General features: G+C 44.4%; 2 protein-coding genes across 4 annotated transcripts in view; both read right to left on the bottom strand.

Moving 5' to 3' along the window:
- Positions 1–2,074: 2,074 nt before the first annotated feature.
- sh3glb2b (SH3-domain GRB2-like endophilin B2b) lies at positions 2,075–13,793 on the bottom strand. 3 transcript variants are annotated; one of them, XM_084693821.1, is made up of 12 exons: positions 13,593–13,792; positions 12,555–12,696; positions 11,461–11,589; positions 11,144–11,277; positions 10,627–10,719; positions 9,566–9,628; positions 7,818–7,907; positions 6,432–6,532; positions 4,626–4,640; positions 4,002–4,188; positions 3,724–3,831; positions 2,075–3,066 (listed from the first exon to the last, which is right to left on the bottom strand). In XM_084693821.1, the coding sequence occupies exons 1-11, from the start codon at positions 13,653–13,655 to the stop codon at positions 3,724–3,726; spliced, it is 1,125 nt and encodes a 374-aa protein (XP_084549947.1). In that variant the 5' UTR covers positions 13,656–13,792; the 3' UTR covers positions 2,075–3,066. The 3 variants fall into 3 exon arrangements, with proteins under 3 accessions (XP_084549947.1, XP_084549948.1, XP_084549949.1); XM_084693822.1 differs by lacking the exon at positions 4,626–4,640 and having other exon boundaries at positions 2,075–3,831; XM_084693823.1 differs by lacking the exons at positions 2,075–3,066; positions 3,724–3,831; positions 4,002–4,188; positions 4,626–4,640 and adding an exon at positions 5,207–5,558 and having other exon boundaries at positions 13,593–13,793.
- A 1,427-nt stretch (positions 13,794–15,220) lies between these two features.
- The window catches only part of pip5kl1 (phosphatidylinositol-4-phosphate 5-kinase-like 1), a 6,296-nt gene continuing 4,411 nt past the window's right edge, over positions 15,221–17,105 (bottom strand). The window contains exons 9-10 of the mRNA XM_084694009.1: positions 17,027–17,105; positions 15,221–16,696 (exon numbers count right to left, since the gene is read on the bottom strand). The exon at positions 17,027–17,105 is cut by the window's right edge and continues 84 nt beyond it. Coding sequence (XP_084550135.1) covers positions 16,300–16,696; positions 17,027–17,105 — 476 coding nt within the window. The 3' untranslated portion in view covers positions 15,221–16,299. The remainder of the gene's footprint in view (positions 16,697–17,026) is intronic.

Genomic DNA, 17,105 nt, shown 5'->3' with positions numbered 1-17,105 from the left:
AGTAGAGGTCTGTATGGTCAGTAGAGGTGTTTGTATGGTCAGTAGAGGTATCTGTATGGTCAGTAGAGGTGTGTATGGTCAGTAGAGGTGTGTGTATGGTCAGTAGAGGTGTGTATGGTCAGTAGAGGTGTGTATGGTCAGTAAAGGTGTCTGTATGGTCAGTAGAGGTGTGTATGGTCAGTAGAGGTGTGTGTATGGTCAGTAGAGGTGTCTGTATGGTCAGTAGAGGTGTGTGTATGGTCAGTAGAGGTGTCTGTATGGTCAGTAGAGGTCTGTATGGTCAGTAGAGGTGTTTGTATGGTCAGTAGAGGTATCTGTATGGTCAGTAGAGGTGTGTATGGTCAGTAGAGGTGTGTGTATGGTCAGTAGAGGTGTGTATGGTCAGTAGAGGTGTGTATGGTCAGTAAAGGTGTCTGTATGGTCAGTAGAGGTGTGTATGGTCAGTAGAGGTGTGTGTATGGTCAGTAGAGGTGTCTGTATGGTCAGTAGAGGTGTGTATGGTCAGTAGAGGTGTGTGTATGGTCAGTAGAGGTGTCTGTATGGTCAGTAGAGGTGTGTATGGTCAGTAGAGGTGTCTGTATGGTCAGTAGAGGTGTGTGTATGGTCAGTAGAGGTGTGTGTATGGTCAGTAGAGGTGTCTGTATGGTCAGTAGAGATATGTATGGTCAGTAGAGGTGTCTGTATGGTTAGCATAGGTGTGTATATGAGGATAGTTAAAGTGGGAACAGAGAAGTCCTGGATGCTGGTATAATGACTCTAAAAATAGCAAAAAAATATTTCCATGACCCACTACCGTCTCCGTGTGTGTGTTTTTTTACAATGTTTACAGCCAAATGTAAACAGACATTTCACTAGTGAAGATAGTAGCGCTTAAAATAGCCCGCTGCTGCAGATCATGGCTGACTGGGGGAGGCTGGATGGGGGTTTCCCACTCTGACACTACAGTTATACCGTCAGTGTGTTTATTCATTCATCATAATTTGTTTATTCATTCATAATGTGGTTGGTTATTCTTAATAATAATAATAATAAGTTAATTTGGCAGATGCTTTCATCAAAAGCAACTCACAGGGGGATTTGATCTCTTGACATCTACTACTGAGCTATCCCAATACTGCAGTACCTGTACCTCACCCTGTAAGGCAGGGAGTGCTTCCCCTAGATACATCCACTCCACCAAAGTCAAACCTATTTACCTCCATTTATTGACAATACATCTATGGTTATCAACAAATACTAAAATCTAATCACATGATTGAACAACCAATGGTGCAATCCTAACCCATCGACACCTCAAGCTGCTGTTCACAGGGTTAGGGTTAGCCTAACCCTAACCCTGTGAAACATGAATTCAGCGATGTAGAGGCCTGCCAACATGAATCGCCTCCAGGTTCAAGCTGACGTTAGAGTGAATCATTCTGTAACGATGCATGTCTACCGTTAGGGACATGCATCGTGACAGAATGAATCACAGACATAAGATCCCTACGTCACAGCCCAAAATAAGTAATTTCACTACGTCAAAAGCCCATCAGTATCACCCTAACCTGTCAAGTCCAGTTTATAAATACACCTTTTCTTCTCAAAGCCACCAGCAGTTGTGTGATAGGGTGGTCTCACAATATAGCAATCCTTCAGGAGTACTTTGGGAGATTGTGAAGACACCCATGCCTGCTTACATGGTATTCAAACATTGTAGGTACATAGGAATTGCTATGTCATTAAATACCTTAATTATAAAGTGTTGTCATGATGGTAGTATTTTTCATGACATTGACACAGGTGTAAGGCTGGGTGTCAACCTGCCCCAACCTGCTTTGTCTGAGAAAAAGAAAGGAGTATTTTGTAAAAATTCACACAACCCCTGGACGGCAGATCCCACGAGTCAAAAGCCAGCTACTCTGGTATCAGGCAGGTACTGTAGAGACTAACCCTAACCCAAACCAGCTGTGGTTCAACATCCACCCAGCTAACCCCAATTCCAACTCATCAGCTACGAGTACTATCACCTCAAATGCTGAGTTCAGCTCAGATTATATTTACATGTCCCATTTCAGTGCAAACGTCATGAATGTCAGTTTCAACAGGAGTTTTATTTGATTAAGGTTTCATTCATACAATAACAACATTTAAGCATAAACATAAACAGGTGCAGATATTGAGGTATATATGTACACAAAGACATTAAGACACACACACACACAAACATAGTTGATCCATTACATTTGACTCTTTTGCAGATCTGAAAGGACTGTGTTGCATGGTTGCTTTGTCAGACAGGGTTAATATTCAATAAAACATGATATGCTAATGAGGAAACACATTTCTATACTATAAACTAACAAAAATTGAGACAGGTCTTTCTGGACACACCCTGACCAGAGTATTTAGAGCATTAAACTGTCCAAACATTGACTGTAAATACTGAGTTAAACTATGCAAGTGATGAGTCCACTTTCCTAGAAATCTGGAATCCATATTGAAGGGCAAGAGGGTGAATCAGAGACAAATAGAATCAACACGTCTGAACTAATTAATTACTTACAGTACACTTTATTGATGACATGTAGAATGTTAAATCTGACAAACGCTGTTAACCCACAAGATGTGTTCAGGCTTTCAATCTTCTGGCATAATTTCAAACCAAAAGGTTGGCTGAAGGTTGCCTGATTGGAAATATATTGTAGTGATTGTTTTTGTTACAACCATCAAAAGCATGGAAACAGCATGGAAAACTCACAGTAAACTGAAAACTGCCTGGGAAAACTGAGGAATCTAAATCCATAAATATGTATTGTTTAATTCTAAATAAATGTTCATAAACATCAGAAAAGGCCTTGTTGATAAAGGTGTAAGTTGTTAGAACCCATTTGACATACAGCTACTCTACCTGTCTACCTGTCTGTCTTACTCATTACTGTTACTCATTACTCATACTCATTACTGTTATCAATAAGAGCCGGCTCATCTTCTCTCCATGCCATCACACGCACAATCTCCCACTGCTAACAGGGTTGTTGGCCAGGTAACTCCATCAATCTGAGAGGAAGCAAGTCTGCACCACCTCTGAGAGGAAAATGGAAACAAGTGTGTCGTACTAAATGGAGACAGGATGGAAGTCAGCTGTGAGCTTACCAACAAGATGGACTTGACACCACCACAGCTCTCAGGTGAAACATTGAAGATATGTTCTGCTTTAACTGCCAGTGAATCAAAGGGCTACGACTTTTAACATAACAGCTGATACATGTGCTGGCAGGCCTGGTCAGGTACTGAGCTGGCCTGTTCAAACAGGGTACAGCTTTCCAGTGAACTGAGAATTCCCTGTTGCATAACTAGACGGTATATATACTGAAATCTAATTTTAAACATGATGGTATTTGCCTCTGTACATGTGTGTGTTATGAGTAAGGACCTAGCTAGGGAACTCCAGGTGTGTGTGTGTGTGTAAAGACCTAGCTAGGGAACTCCAGGTGTGTGTGTGTGTGTGTGAAGACCTAGCTAGGGAACTCCAGGTGTGTGTGTGTGTGAAGACCTAGCTAGGGAACTCCAGGTGTGTGTGTGTGTGTGTGTGTGTGTGTAAGGACCTAGCTAGGGAACTCCAGGTGTGTGTGTGTGTGAAGACCTAGCTAGGGAACTCCAGGTGTGTGTGTGTGTGTGTGTGTGTGTAAGGACCTAGCTAGGGAACTCCAGGGGTGTGTGTGTGTGTGTGTGTGTAAGGACCTAGCTCAACAGCTCCAGGTATGTCACGGGTACTTTTCCTTTCTGGTTGCCTCTCTCTCCCATCAGCCAATCAGGATCCATGCCTGGCACAGTGTAGACGGTGATGAGCTGATAGAAACAAGGATGTCAGATTGGACCAAGAACTCAAAAAACACATAGTCAGCCTGCAACCTCTTGATCTGCAGTCAAATAAATGCTCTAACACTGAGCTACACCCATCCCCATGCTAGGGTTACCCTCCCATCCCCATGCAAGGGTTACCCTCCCATTCCCTTTACCTCATCGGCCAGCAGAGATAGCTCGTAGGCATCGTGGCCATCGTAGTCGTACAGTACCCTGGCCTTCCGTGCGCCAGTGGCAGGCCGCTGCTCCTCTTGCAGCGCGCCGGGGGTCGGGGCCCGCAGCGCCGGGGACACGGGAGAGGGGCAGGAGGTGGAAGGGTTCGCCGAGAACGCGTTCGGAAATCTGATTGGTTTCAGTCAGCAGAAAAAAAACATGAACAATGCCTACAGTGTAACTGTAGAATCTTACTGTGTAAACCCATCTTACAGTGTAAATGCAGTTTACAGTGTAAACCCAGTTTACAGTGTAAAAGCAGTTTACAGTGTAAAAGCAGCTTACAGTGTAAACCCAGTTTACAGTTTAAACCCAGTTTACAGTGTAAACCCATTTTAGTGTAATAGAAGCTTACAGCGTAAACCCAGTTTACAATGTAAAAGCATATTAGGGTTAGAACCAATACATTAAAAACTTTCATGAGTTTTTAAACCTGATAAATATAATTTAAACATGTTGTTTGTGAACCTTAGCTCAAGTATGTCTCGTGTGCTTGCATTTTCATCACACACACACACACACACACACCAGGTTGACTAAGTAAATGTCAGATTACAAATACTTACGTATCTCCATTAGCACTGACAGCAGGAAATTGAGAGAAAGAGAACCTTGTGACAATAAGTTATCAACACAGAGGCAAAACTACATTTTATTTGAGTATAATTTCTGGGGATTTTTCAGAACATTAGGACCTAGGAATAGGCCATGTGAAGGAAACTAGAGTTGCTGTTAAGTAACAGTAAATATTTGTGGACAGCATACCCTTCTGCATCTGCAGTTCCCCTGCTTGCTGACATTATTAACGTATTGGAAAAGCCAATGTTAGGACTATTAAAACTGTAGCAATAAACCATGACGCGTGTCCAGATTTGTTTACATTGTGCAATTTGTGACGGGGACAAACTTGGCAGAACATCTACTTCTTGTGACACTTGTACATTTGTGTGATATATTTCTGATCTTGTATGACTGTCTTGTAAGAGACTGAACCCATGAAACAAATGTTATTTGATATTAGTACTGTGGATGCGGGAAAACCGGAAAAGGGCCCCCATTGTATTAATATTATGATAAATGTATAATGATTGTACCGAATGTGAACTAGGCTGATCTGAACGTGATCCTTGAGAGAAATTACAGCAGAGCACACAACTATATTTAATCAGTTGGGAGAAACATGTTCTCATGACATTGTTTTTTGTACCAGGCCAAGGGCTGGCATAACTTGATAGGAAAGAAATCAGACATCATAGGCTCTAGCATGTCACCAAATTTGGACATTAGTAGACACAGTCCACTTATTAAATGTCATCTAGACATTAGAGATTAAATATTGACAGGAACCAGAGAGGGAATCAGACAGGTGACACTCATTGATCTTGCAACACACTTGAGTATAGAAAAGGGGCAGATATTTCATGAGTATAAAGTCAGCCGGGCTTGAGACATGCTTTGGGCTTCTTAGCGCAAGAATGTCCAGTGACTGTGTGTGTAACCTGTATGAGACAAATAAAAATGCTTGTATTTTGATCCATCCACGACTCAGTGTCCTCAATGTATGTACCAGAAACGATCTACAACAGTACTATTGTATTGCACCTGATAGCTGAGAAATGGTTATTTGCCCTGTTCCTGGTAAATACAGACCGTTCCTTGACTCTGACCACAGGAATACTGTTGGAACTCTTGATTTCTCCTGAACTTTCTATGTGCACTATTTGTATCTCTAAAATGTAAATGTTCCACCCGTCACCTGTCTGACTGTCCTCTGTCTGACTATCACCTGTCTGATTATCACCTGTCACCTCTCTGACTGACACCTGTCACCTGTCACCTGTCTGCCGTCACCTGTCTGCCGTCCCGTCACTTGTCTGCCATCACCTGTCTGCTGTCACCTGTCTGCCGTCACCTGTCACCTGTCTGCCGTCCCGTCACCTGTCTGCCATCACCTGTCTGCTGTCACCTGTCACCTGTCACCTGTCTGCCGTCACCTGTCACCTGTCACCTGTCTGCCGTCACCTGTCACCTGTCACCTGTCTGCCACCACATGTCACCTGTCTGTCGTCACCTGTCTGCCGTCACCTGTCTGCCGTCACCTGTCTGCCGTCACCTGTCTGCCGTCACCTTTCTGCCGTCACCTGTCTGCCGTCACCTGTCTGCCGTCACTTGTCTGCCGTCACCTGTCTGTCGTCACCTGTCTGCCGTCAACTGTCTGCCGTCACCTTTCTGCCGTCACCTGTCTGCCGTCACCTGTCTGCTGTCACCTGTCTGCCGTCACCTGTCTGCCGTCACCTGTCTGCCGTCACCTGTCTGCAGTCACCTGTCTGCCGTCACCTGTCTGCTGGCCTGAGGATCTGGACAAGCCTCACCTGCGCAGCTCCGTCTGCAGCTCCTGCATGGCCTGGTGACACTGAGCATAGAAGGTGGCCTGGGCCTCCACAAACTCATGCAGGCAGCGCAGGTGGTTCACCTGGCGGAGGAGAACACCTCTCACGTTACACACCTTGACTGGAGCAGCTTGATGCTTGATAATGATGATGGCATTAGTGATGATGATGATAATGGTATTAGTGATGATGATGATGGTGATGATGTTATTGTTTGTTTGGTGGTGTTGATGATGGTGATGATGATGATATTGTGTTTGGTGGTGTTGATGATGATGATGATATTGTGTTTGGTGGTGTTGATGATGATGATGATGATGAGGGTGATGATGATGATATTGTGTTTGGTGGTGTTGATGATGATGATGAGGGTGATGATGATGATATTGTGTTTGGTGGTGTTGATGATGATGATGATATTGTGTTTGGTGGTGTTGATGATGATGATGATGAGGGTGATGATGATGATATTGTGTTTGGTGGTGTTGATGATGATGATGATATTGTGTTTGGTGGTGTTGATGATGATGATGATGAGGGTGATGATGATGATATTGTGTTTGGTGGTGGTGGTGTTGATGATGAGGGTGATGATGATGATATTGTGTTTGGTGGTGGTGGTGTTGATGATGAGGGTGATGATGATGATATTGTGTTTGGTGGTGGTGGTGTTGATGATGAGGGTGATGATGATGATATTGTGTTTGGTGGTGGTGGTGATGATGATGATGATGATGAGGGTGATGATGATGATATTGTGTTTGGTGGTGGTGGTGTTGATGATGATATTGTGTTTGGTGGTGGTGGTGTTGATGATGATATTGTGTTTGGTGGTGGTGGTGATGATGATGAGGGTGATGATGATGATATCGTGTTTGGTGGTGGTGGTGTTGATGATGATATTGTGTTTGGTGGTGGTGGTGGTGATGATGATATTGTGTTTGGTGGTGGTGTTGATGATGATGATGAGGGTGATGATGATGATATTGTGTTTGGTGGTGTTGATGATGATGATGATATTGTGTTTGGTGGTGGTGGTGTTGATGATGATATTGTGTTTGGTGGTGGTGGTGATGATGATGAGGGTGATGATGATGATATTGTGTTTGGTGGTGGTGGTGATGATGATGAGGGTGATGATGATGATATTGTGTTTGGTGGTGTTGATGATGATATTGTGTTTGGTGGTGGTGGTGTTGATGATGATGATGATGAGGGTGATGATGATGATATTGTGTTTGGTGGTGGTGGTGTTGATGATGATATTGTGTTTGGTGGTGTTGATGATGGTGATGATGATGATGGTGATGATGATGATGGTGGTGATGATGACGGGTTATGGTTCAGACCCTGAGGGTGTGTCCTCACGTGTGTGCTGCTGATACCCTCCAGCAGGAGGCGCGTCACCTCCGCTTGTCTGTCAAACTCAGTCTGGGCGACACGCAGCTCCTGCTCCGCCTGCCGACACACACACACACCAGCATGTGCACAGGCAAATGTACACACCAACAGGTACACATCCACGCAGGTACACACATACAATGCTAACTCCAACCCAAACGTGAACATACATCTTACTTACACACCTATAGAACCCTGAGGTCTACATACACAGGCCTATAGAACCCTGAGGTCTACATACACAGGCCTATAGAACCATGAGGTCTACATACACAGGCCTATAGAACCATGAGGTCTACATACACAGGCCCATAGAACCCTGAGGTCTACATACACAGGCCTATAGAACCATGAGGTCTACATACACAGGCCCATAGAACCCTGAGGTCTACATACACAGGCCCATAGAACCCTGAGGTCTACATACACAGGCCCATAGAACCCTGAGGTCTACATACACAGGCCTATAGAACCCTGAGATCTACATACACAGGCCTATAGAACAATGAGGTCTACATACACAGGCCTACCTAGTGGGTATTTTAAGGACTACTTACTTTGTCCACTTCCTCACTCCAGAGCTGGGAGAGGCAGCATGACAAGGAAATGAAACATTTTCAGAGCAACAATTCCACAAGTGTGACATCACACCCCCAAGCTACATGCACATTCATACTTCTTTCACTGGATCCTCAAGGACAAGTACAAACTATCAGCTGCATTCAGTTGATTTGTAAACCAGGAGACTCCCTCAGTAGACTTGTTTAGTGAGCCAGCTGCAGTCACCAAGTAAACCAGAAGACTTCCTCAGTAGCCCTGTTTAGCTGGTCTGAGTCAGCTGCAGTCACAATGGAAACCAGGAGACTCCCTCAGCCTTGTAGCCTTGTTTACTCCTTCCAACAATAAGCTGAGTTTTACTGGCTGAGTCAGGGGAAACATTACGAGGAGGAATCCACACAACACTGACGCAAGCTCACACCCGTTTCCCGCAACACTACACATAACTCCCTAACACTGTCTACAGAATCATATCCTCTAACTGCAGGTTTACCATCTACCTAACACTGGCGTTCTAAAACAACATACAACCTTTCTCTCCTCAGACACAGCGGTATCTGAGAAATCCCAGCTCTCCCATCCACTGTTTAGCTGTGAGGCATTCGGCCAGAGAGGTGAGAAACAGCAACACAAGTTTATAAACAAATATAGAAGAGTTAGGGTCTAACCCTAACAAATATAGAAGAGTTAGGGTTAGGGTCTAACCCTAACAAATATAGAAGAGTTAGGGTCTAACCCTAACAAATATAGAAGAGTTAGGGTTAGGGTCTAACCCTAACAAATATAGAAGAGTTAGGGTCTAACCCTAACAAATATAGAAGAGTTAGGGTCTAACCCTAACAAATATAGAAGAGTTAGGGTCTAACCCTAACTCTAACCCTAACAAATATAGAAGAGTTAGGGTCTAACCCTAACAAATATAGAAGAGTTAGGCTCTAACTCTAACCCTAACAAATATAGAAGAGTTAGGGTCTAACAAATATAGAAGAGTCGCAGAACCTTCCCTCTAACTGGTCTGATCAGTGAAACAGATAAGGGTTAGAATGGAAGTATCATTTCTCTGACCTTTCCTCCATTCTCCACACTGCTGGAGTGTGTGTATTCTATATAAATGGATCTGTGTGTGTGTGCTGGTCTCCTCCATATTGCTCTCTTACCGCGGAGGCGCTAGCAGACAGGACGTAGTTTCGAGGCCTGGTTTCCTGAAAGTCTGGGGCGGCCTGCAAAGCAGGAGGGACAGATGGGGGACACACGCAGCTTCAACAAACAGAAGACTAGAAGAAGAAAAAAAGGACTATAAACTTCTACATATTTATAAAAACGTTATATTAATGTGTAAAGGTAGAAGCCCACAGACCACCGGTGTGTGTGCGGTCAGAACCTATGACACATTACATTTACATTTAGTCATTTAACAGACACTCTTATCCAGAGTGACTTACAGTAAGTACAGGGACATTTCCCCCGGGCCAAGTAGGGTGAAGGGCCTTGCCCAAGGACACAACATAATTTGACACGGCGGGGAATCGATCCGGCAACCTTCTGATTACAAGCCCGACTCCCTCACCGCTCAGCCACCTGACTCCCACCTTAATGCTGAAGCTAACCATGCATCTTCTCACCACAAGTTGTATTGGAGATCATGTACCACTGCAGCATCAGAGACCCTCAAAACAGTTTCATGTTGCACTTCAGATATTATATATTGGATATATGCTTTTGCTGTAATCTACTATGCAATACAGCCGTTGATATTATATTGTTGCTCTGTAGTAGAGATGTTATATTATTGCTCTGTAGTTGAGATGTTATTGTTTCTCTGTCTGGTAGCTGGGATGTAGCTATTTTAAATTGCGTCTTGTTTACGGAAATCAAGATCACATAAAATGTTGTTCATATTTTTTTTTATAGCAGCACATTTTATTCATGACAATAAATAGCCTGCCTCCTGCTGGTCAGGGGTATCAAGTGCAATGGGAAGGTCTTCTGTAAGAACAAGGTGACACAGCAAGAAAAGGATAGGCACACAAGATTTTAAAAATATGATTTTTTTCTCTCTAACCCTTACCCGAACCTCACCCGAACCTCCCCCTCCCCCAAAATCTCTCAGGATGGTTGAGGAGTCCAAGCCAGGAAGGATGGGTGAGGGGAATCATGGTTAGCGGGGCTTCCAGGGATTGCGTTAGGGTTAGCGGGGGTCCAGGACAGGAAGGCTTACCGCAGCTTTGGCCTCTGCTTGTTTGGCTTTCTTCAGACGTGCTTTACAGATGTCCAGGTCCAGACGACGGTTCTCAAGGAGACGCCTCTCTTTCTGCAAGAGGGAGAAACCATCATGCAAGGGCAGGAGGTAAGGGGCAGTACATGCGCTTTTGGATAAAAGCGTCTGCTAAATGAATACATGTAAATGTAGTACATTACATTACATTTAGTCATTTAGCAGACGCTCTTATCCAGAGCGACTTACAATAAGTACAGGGACATTCCCCCCGAGGCAAGTAGGGTGAAGTGCCTTGCCCAAGGACACATCGTCATTTGGCACGACAGGGAATCGATCCAGCAACCTTCTGATTACTAGCCCGACTCCCTCACCGCTCAGCCATCTGACTCCCGCAGTAGGTAAGTGGCAGGAGGCAGGAGGCAGGGAGTAGGAGGCAGGGAGTAGGAGGCAGGGAGTAAGACGTAGGGGGTAAGGGGCAGGGGGAAGAGGGCAGGTTATAGACCTAGGGTTAACTCACTGAGATAGTTCTCCAGTCTCCCTCCAGGAAGTTGCGGAGAGGGGCCAGGAAGTTGACGGCTGAAGTCTGAAGGAACTCCCGCTCTGCTCCTCCAAGTCTCTTTTGGTACTCTCCCACCGTGACCAGAGTGCTGCCTGTTTACACACACACGACCAGACTGTTGCCTGTTCCAAACACATCCAGGTCTGCAGCCAGGAGGGCTGCTGAGATGATGTACAGATCATGTAGACTCACGGCTCCTTGGTCAGGTCACATGATCATTGTGTGTTGTTTTGGATAAAAACTAAATGAATCAAATTTTAATGAAGCCAGGGTACCATAGGGTGTGCCGGGCCCGAAGTCCCTGGCCGCATCCAGCATGTACTGGCCCAGTAGCTCTCCGTTTGTAGTCCGACAGGGGAGCTTCTTATCCAGCTTCTCGTAGAAGAACTCCTCTATACGGGCACCTGGGCAGACATAGACATGCTGAAGAGTTCAGAAGAGGAACCCTAACCCTCTATACGGGCGCCTGGGCAAAGACAGAAGCATGCTGTAGGGTTCAAAACAGGAACCCCTGACCCCAATACCCTTGACCCATAACACCTGACCCTACACGTTAAACCTTGGCCCATAACATGTAAACCCTGAGCCCTAGTTCTTAAACTAAGGTAGAACAAAAAACCCAGCAAGTCAACATTGAAGACAATACAATGTAACCGAACAGAATCACCATTAGGAAAGGGGTGGAAGTACTTTCCTATAGTTCATCAGAACAAGTCACTATACTATAATAATAACAGCCTATTTTGTCTTTGAGAATACTGACAAACACAGTTTAGATCAGAAAACCTGTTTAGCTGTAGAGTGACAGGGCAGTGTACACAGCAAACAGCTTTCTATAAAGAAACACACACATGGACACTGAGTAACAGCATGTCAACTAACACAGACAGATGGAGTCTATCGATCACAGAGAGACGGAGTCTTGCTGCGTTCATGTTTGGCTAACTGGGTCCCTGATCAGTTGAGGGAGTTGAGGAAAGGCTGCAGATCACCCTTACCCCCTAAAAGGGAACAACTAAAGCTTATTTTGTGACTCCTAGCTAGCTGTAAGCACACAGAACTTCAGACTTGGTCCTGGATGAAGTAAGGCTAGAAGGAGCAGTTCTATATATCAGGAGATCTGTGTACCGTGAATACAGAACATATTGTGTGGTCAAAACGTACCTGTGTGGTCAACTGTAGCATGGAGGATAACAAAGTCAAGGGTTAGAGTTTTCCACTATGTCTAATTACTGTGATCAGATGATGAATACTCCATGCTTCATAACTGGAAATGTATACAAAAAAGTACAAGATTTGAAATACAAAATACTGAAGTGGATTTGTTAAGGTGCGATATGTGGCATATGTGAAGCCAAGAGTGACTCACTTGGGTTGGGTTGCAGCAGCACTTCAGTTTGTCTGAAGATCTTCTCAGTCCAGTTCTTGGTGCAGTCGGCTCGAGCCAGCAGGTTCTCCAGGTGGGCATCCAGCTCAGTCTTCTCTGCCTGACCCAGTTTCTCCTCTGTGAACTTCAAACGCACAAAGCATTTACACCCAGCATTGAGTATGTATCCCGTATAGTAGTATGCTCTATGAATCCTATGTATGATATTTTATTTAAGTAGGTCTTTAATACACCAATGTCACCCATAGTCCAAACATTGACATTTAAAATAAAGGTGTTTGAATTGCTTTCAAAGAGAGTGCCTGAGTTTTCTTGTGTTTTGGTCCACATGAATTCCTGTCCAAAGAGTACCTCAAACGAACTAATTTTGAGTCCACGAAGCGCTCCATATTTTTTATATTAGACCATGACTGGATGTGAACAGGCCCACGCGGACACGGCTGACCCCGTGACTCCACTCCAGGGCTCGTCACGGGGCTGTACTGAGACGCTAGAAGAAAGTATTGATCAGGCATGAGTGCATGTGATCAATAAGATAGCAAAATGGCTTCGATGACAAATCCAGGGACCCAAATGAAGAAAGTACATTTGACAGCCTTGTAGGTTAGGGGCTACACGCGCCCAACCTAGTAGCTTACCCTTCGCTACCTACATAATGGACTGTATTAACGCGTATGAAACATGAGAAACGCGCGGTGTTGTCTCCATAGAGCCGAGGAGCGACACATCAGCTCCTCCACGGTAACTGTCACATGCACCCCGTGGCTCTACGGTTAGGAACAGCCATCAATAATGGATGCAGGCTTAACTAGCCTTTATCGGCTTACAATGACGTTAACGGGTGACATCCTTAACAGGAATTGTACAATTAAATGTAATTGTCGCTTGGATGGTTATTACCCAATTAATCGTCATTAAAAATAGTTCTGTACTCTGAATTCATACTCGCAGGGATTCGGATCACAGTAGTTTATCACAAATAGGGTGATTTAAAAACTATTGGTTTTCCTACTAGCCTACCTGGACTGCACGAGTAAAGAACACCCCTGCGTCTGAAGCGAGCTTTTTGACATTGAAATCCATCGTATCAGCTTATGCAAACGTTGTGTTCCCGCAACATCGGCTTGTTTGTGTCCCCTGCTAAGGGAGTCCTTTCACTCGATTAAAAGATGTAGTAGCCTACGCACTGGCGACCAACCCCCAATCCGTCTGCATGTGGTCGGTAATCTACTACATGTCCTAGTTTTAAAGAGACCCGATGCAATTTCCCCCTCCAACGTCTGTTGTTACGATTACAGCCATCCAACAATCCACGGTAACATTCGAATACAGTGTTAGGAATATTGGCCTCACCAAGTCACGAGTCACACTATGATTTACATTTAAAGTAGAATCATATTCATCATACCCTGGGCTTGGTATAAAAATTCTAGCGTCGAGATAGACTTTTATTTTCCCTAAACAGATAACAACATATCAAAGAAGTTTAAATGGTTTTCGTTGATGTATTTCATTCTCGAAACCAGGGGCGATTCTAGGACCAGACCTTTAGGGGTGCTCAGCCCCCAATGAGAATGTAACATGGATACAGTGCCTTGCATAAGTGCTAAACCCGCTTGCTAATAAATCCCTAATTTCACTGGATAACAATCAATACATTTATGTATTATTGTGCAAAATATTGAATGAATTAGAAAAACTAAGGATGTCCCTTTCTTCATGAACTACCAGCATCAAATGATAATAAACAATATATATGTATTATTATTGTTATTTTTAGGGGTGCTGAGATGAAATTTAGGAGTGTTTGAGCACCCCTAAAAAGGGTCTAAAATCACCACTGCTCAAAACAAATAGGCTGATGTTGAAAGGATTTGTTTGGGGAACATCCAGCATCCAGCTTTCATCCAGCATCCAGCTTTCATCCAGCTATCATACAGCATCCAGCTTTCATACAGCATCCAGCTTTCATACAGCATCCAGCTTTCATCCAGCTATCATACAGCATCCAGCTTTCATGCAGCATCCAGCTTTCATACAGCATCCAGCTTTCATGCAGGATCCAGCTTTCATCCAGCTATCATACAGCATCCAGCTTTCATACAGCATCCAGCTTTCATGCAGGATCCAGCTATCATACAGCATCCAGCTTTCATACAGCATCCAGCTTTCATACAGCATCCAGCTTTCATCCAGCTATCATACAGCATCCAGCTATCATACAGCATCCAGCTTTCATGCAGGATCCAGCTTTCATGCAGGATCCAGCTTTCATGCAGGATCCAGCTATCATACAGCATCCAGCTTTCATACAGCATCCAGCTATCATACAGCATCCAGCTTTCATCCAGCATCCAGCTTTCATCCAGCTATCATACAGCATCCAGCTATCATACAGCATCCAGCTTTCATGCAGGATCCAGCTTTCATGCAGGATCCAGCTTTCATGCAGGATCCAGCTTTCATCCAGCATCCAGCTTTCATCCAGCTATCATACAGCATCCAGCTATCATACAGCATCCAGCTTTCATGCAGGATCCAGCTTTCATGCAGGATCCAGCTATCATACAGCATCCAGCTTTCAGGCCAAAAATAACAGTAATACTTTGACAACAATACACATTAATTACACGCCAGACACAAAGGAATTCATGTTCTGGAGCAAGCCATTTATTAGACAATTTTGGTTCCTACAAAGAGCTATCTTGTTGGGTCATGGACTTTAGTGTATTTCTTTGTGTTACTAACATTCATATGTGATGCATTGTGTCAGTAGCCAGTGCCAGTAGTGTAGTAGCCAGTACTTTACATATTCAGATAATCTGAAACACTTTAAGGACAAGTTCCAGCAAACATCCATCAGCCATCGCTCTCCAGGATCAGAGCCTAAAGATCCTGGTTCAAATCATAACCCGGAAAATAGCCCACAGAACCATATCTTTACAATGTTAATTAAATGAGTAGAATATCTTATATTTAACTAAAAACTCATCAGCCTCTTTCTGGTCTTGCCATTTTTCGCACAAGGTATATATAAATAATATCTGGGGAATATTCACTTGTCTGTGAAGGTGACATACAACACTGAAACCGGGAGCAACACTTCAATGTTCATGAAAAAAGAAACAAATTCATAAGAAAGAATACAACTGTGTCTCATCAAATTCAAATGTAAATAAAATACATATTTGTTAAAGGTAAAAGTAAATGAAACATGAATTAATTACCTCATTATGCCAATTAGGAAATTATATGTGTCAATCACAGCACTTTATTTTGACAGGTATGTTTTGTGTTTCTAATCTTAACACTTTAGGAAAAGCTTGTATGCTGCAGAGGATCTTTGTGCCTCACGAAGAGGGTGTTCTGGGTTTAAGCATGTTGACACATGGAGATGAAGCACAGAGGGACACCAGCATTCTGGGATGGTGGAGCTTCATGGTGTCAGGGTTGGTCACTGTGTCTCTGTCCTGCTGTGGCAGAGCAGCAATGTGAGGAGTCTCTGTCTCCATGACTCTTCTATGATCCTCTGACTCTATGATCCTCTGACTCTATGATCCTCTGACTCTATGATCCTCTGACTCTATGATCCTCTGACTCTATGGTGCTCTGACTCTATGATCCTCTGACTCTATGATCCTCTGATTATATGATCCTCTGACTCTATGATCCTCTGACTCTATGGTACTCTAACTCTATGGTGCTCTGACTCTATGGTGCTCTGACTCTACTGGCTATGGTCCTGCACCCAGCTGCACAGCCGCAGGCAGTAGGTGGAGGGGCCGACGGTGGAGAAAGTTTGCCTTGGATGCCTCATCCTTTTCCACAGGTGCTCCAGTCGCTTCCTGAAGCCGTAGACCGTGAATATGTCGATGATGCCCAAGAAGTATCGGTGCTCAGGGCCGTCGATAACGTGGAGGGGGTTCCTGCTGCTGGGAAGCAGCCTGCGGTTCTGCACCTGGAAGTTGTGCAGTTCCGCAGCGTTCGGGAGGGCGTCGGGCGGGTCACTTCCTGCCTGCGCTCCTGTCACCCAGCAGCTTCCTGTCTCTGACTCTGCCCTCAGCACCGCCCCTGGGATCGCCCCTGGGTCAGAGTGGGCGGGGCTGGAGCCTGCGATCACCGACCTGAAGATGTGAGTGGATCAAGAGGGTGAATGTACCGTACTGTAATACTGCAGTCAGGTGGCACTGTAATACTGCAGTACAATGTTATTGTTGCACTGTGACTGGTAAAAACAGACCATTCCTTGATAATCCTATTAGAACTCTACGCTTCTGATCCTTGATATTCTGCTGTACTTTCTATATGCTGCTTTGAAGAAAAGCGTCTCCATAAATGAACATTTTACAAATGTAACAACAGGACCTGTTTCGTTTTAGGAAGTACAGTACAGTTTCACAACTTTAGAGCACACATAAGTGGTAGAATAGCAGAGAGTGTGTGGAGGTACTCACTTCTTGGTGCGCATGATGAGGCTGGCGAAGGAGAGGCCCTGGAGGCGCTCATCCTGCTGCAGGGGCTGCTGGGCCAGGA

This window comes from Hypomesus nipponensis, chromosome 27, assembly GCF_054491055.1.
Source record: "Hypomesus nipponensis isolate SF chromosome 27, ASM5449105v1, whole genome shotgun sequence".
Taxonomy (NCBI): domain Eukaryota; kingdom Metazoa; phylum Chordata; class Actinopteri; order Osmeriformes; family Osmeridae; genus Hypomesus; species Hypomesus nipponensis.
The sequence above is the reverse complement of the archived record's forward strand: the minus strand, read 5'-3'. Positions and strand labels throughout refer to the sequence as shown.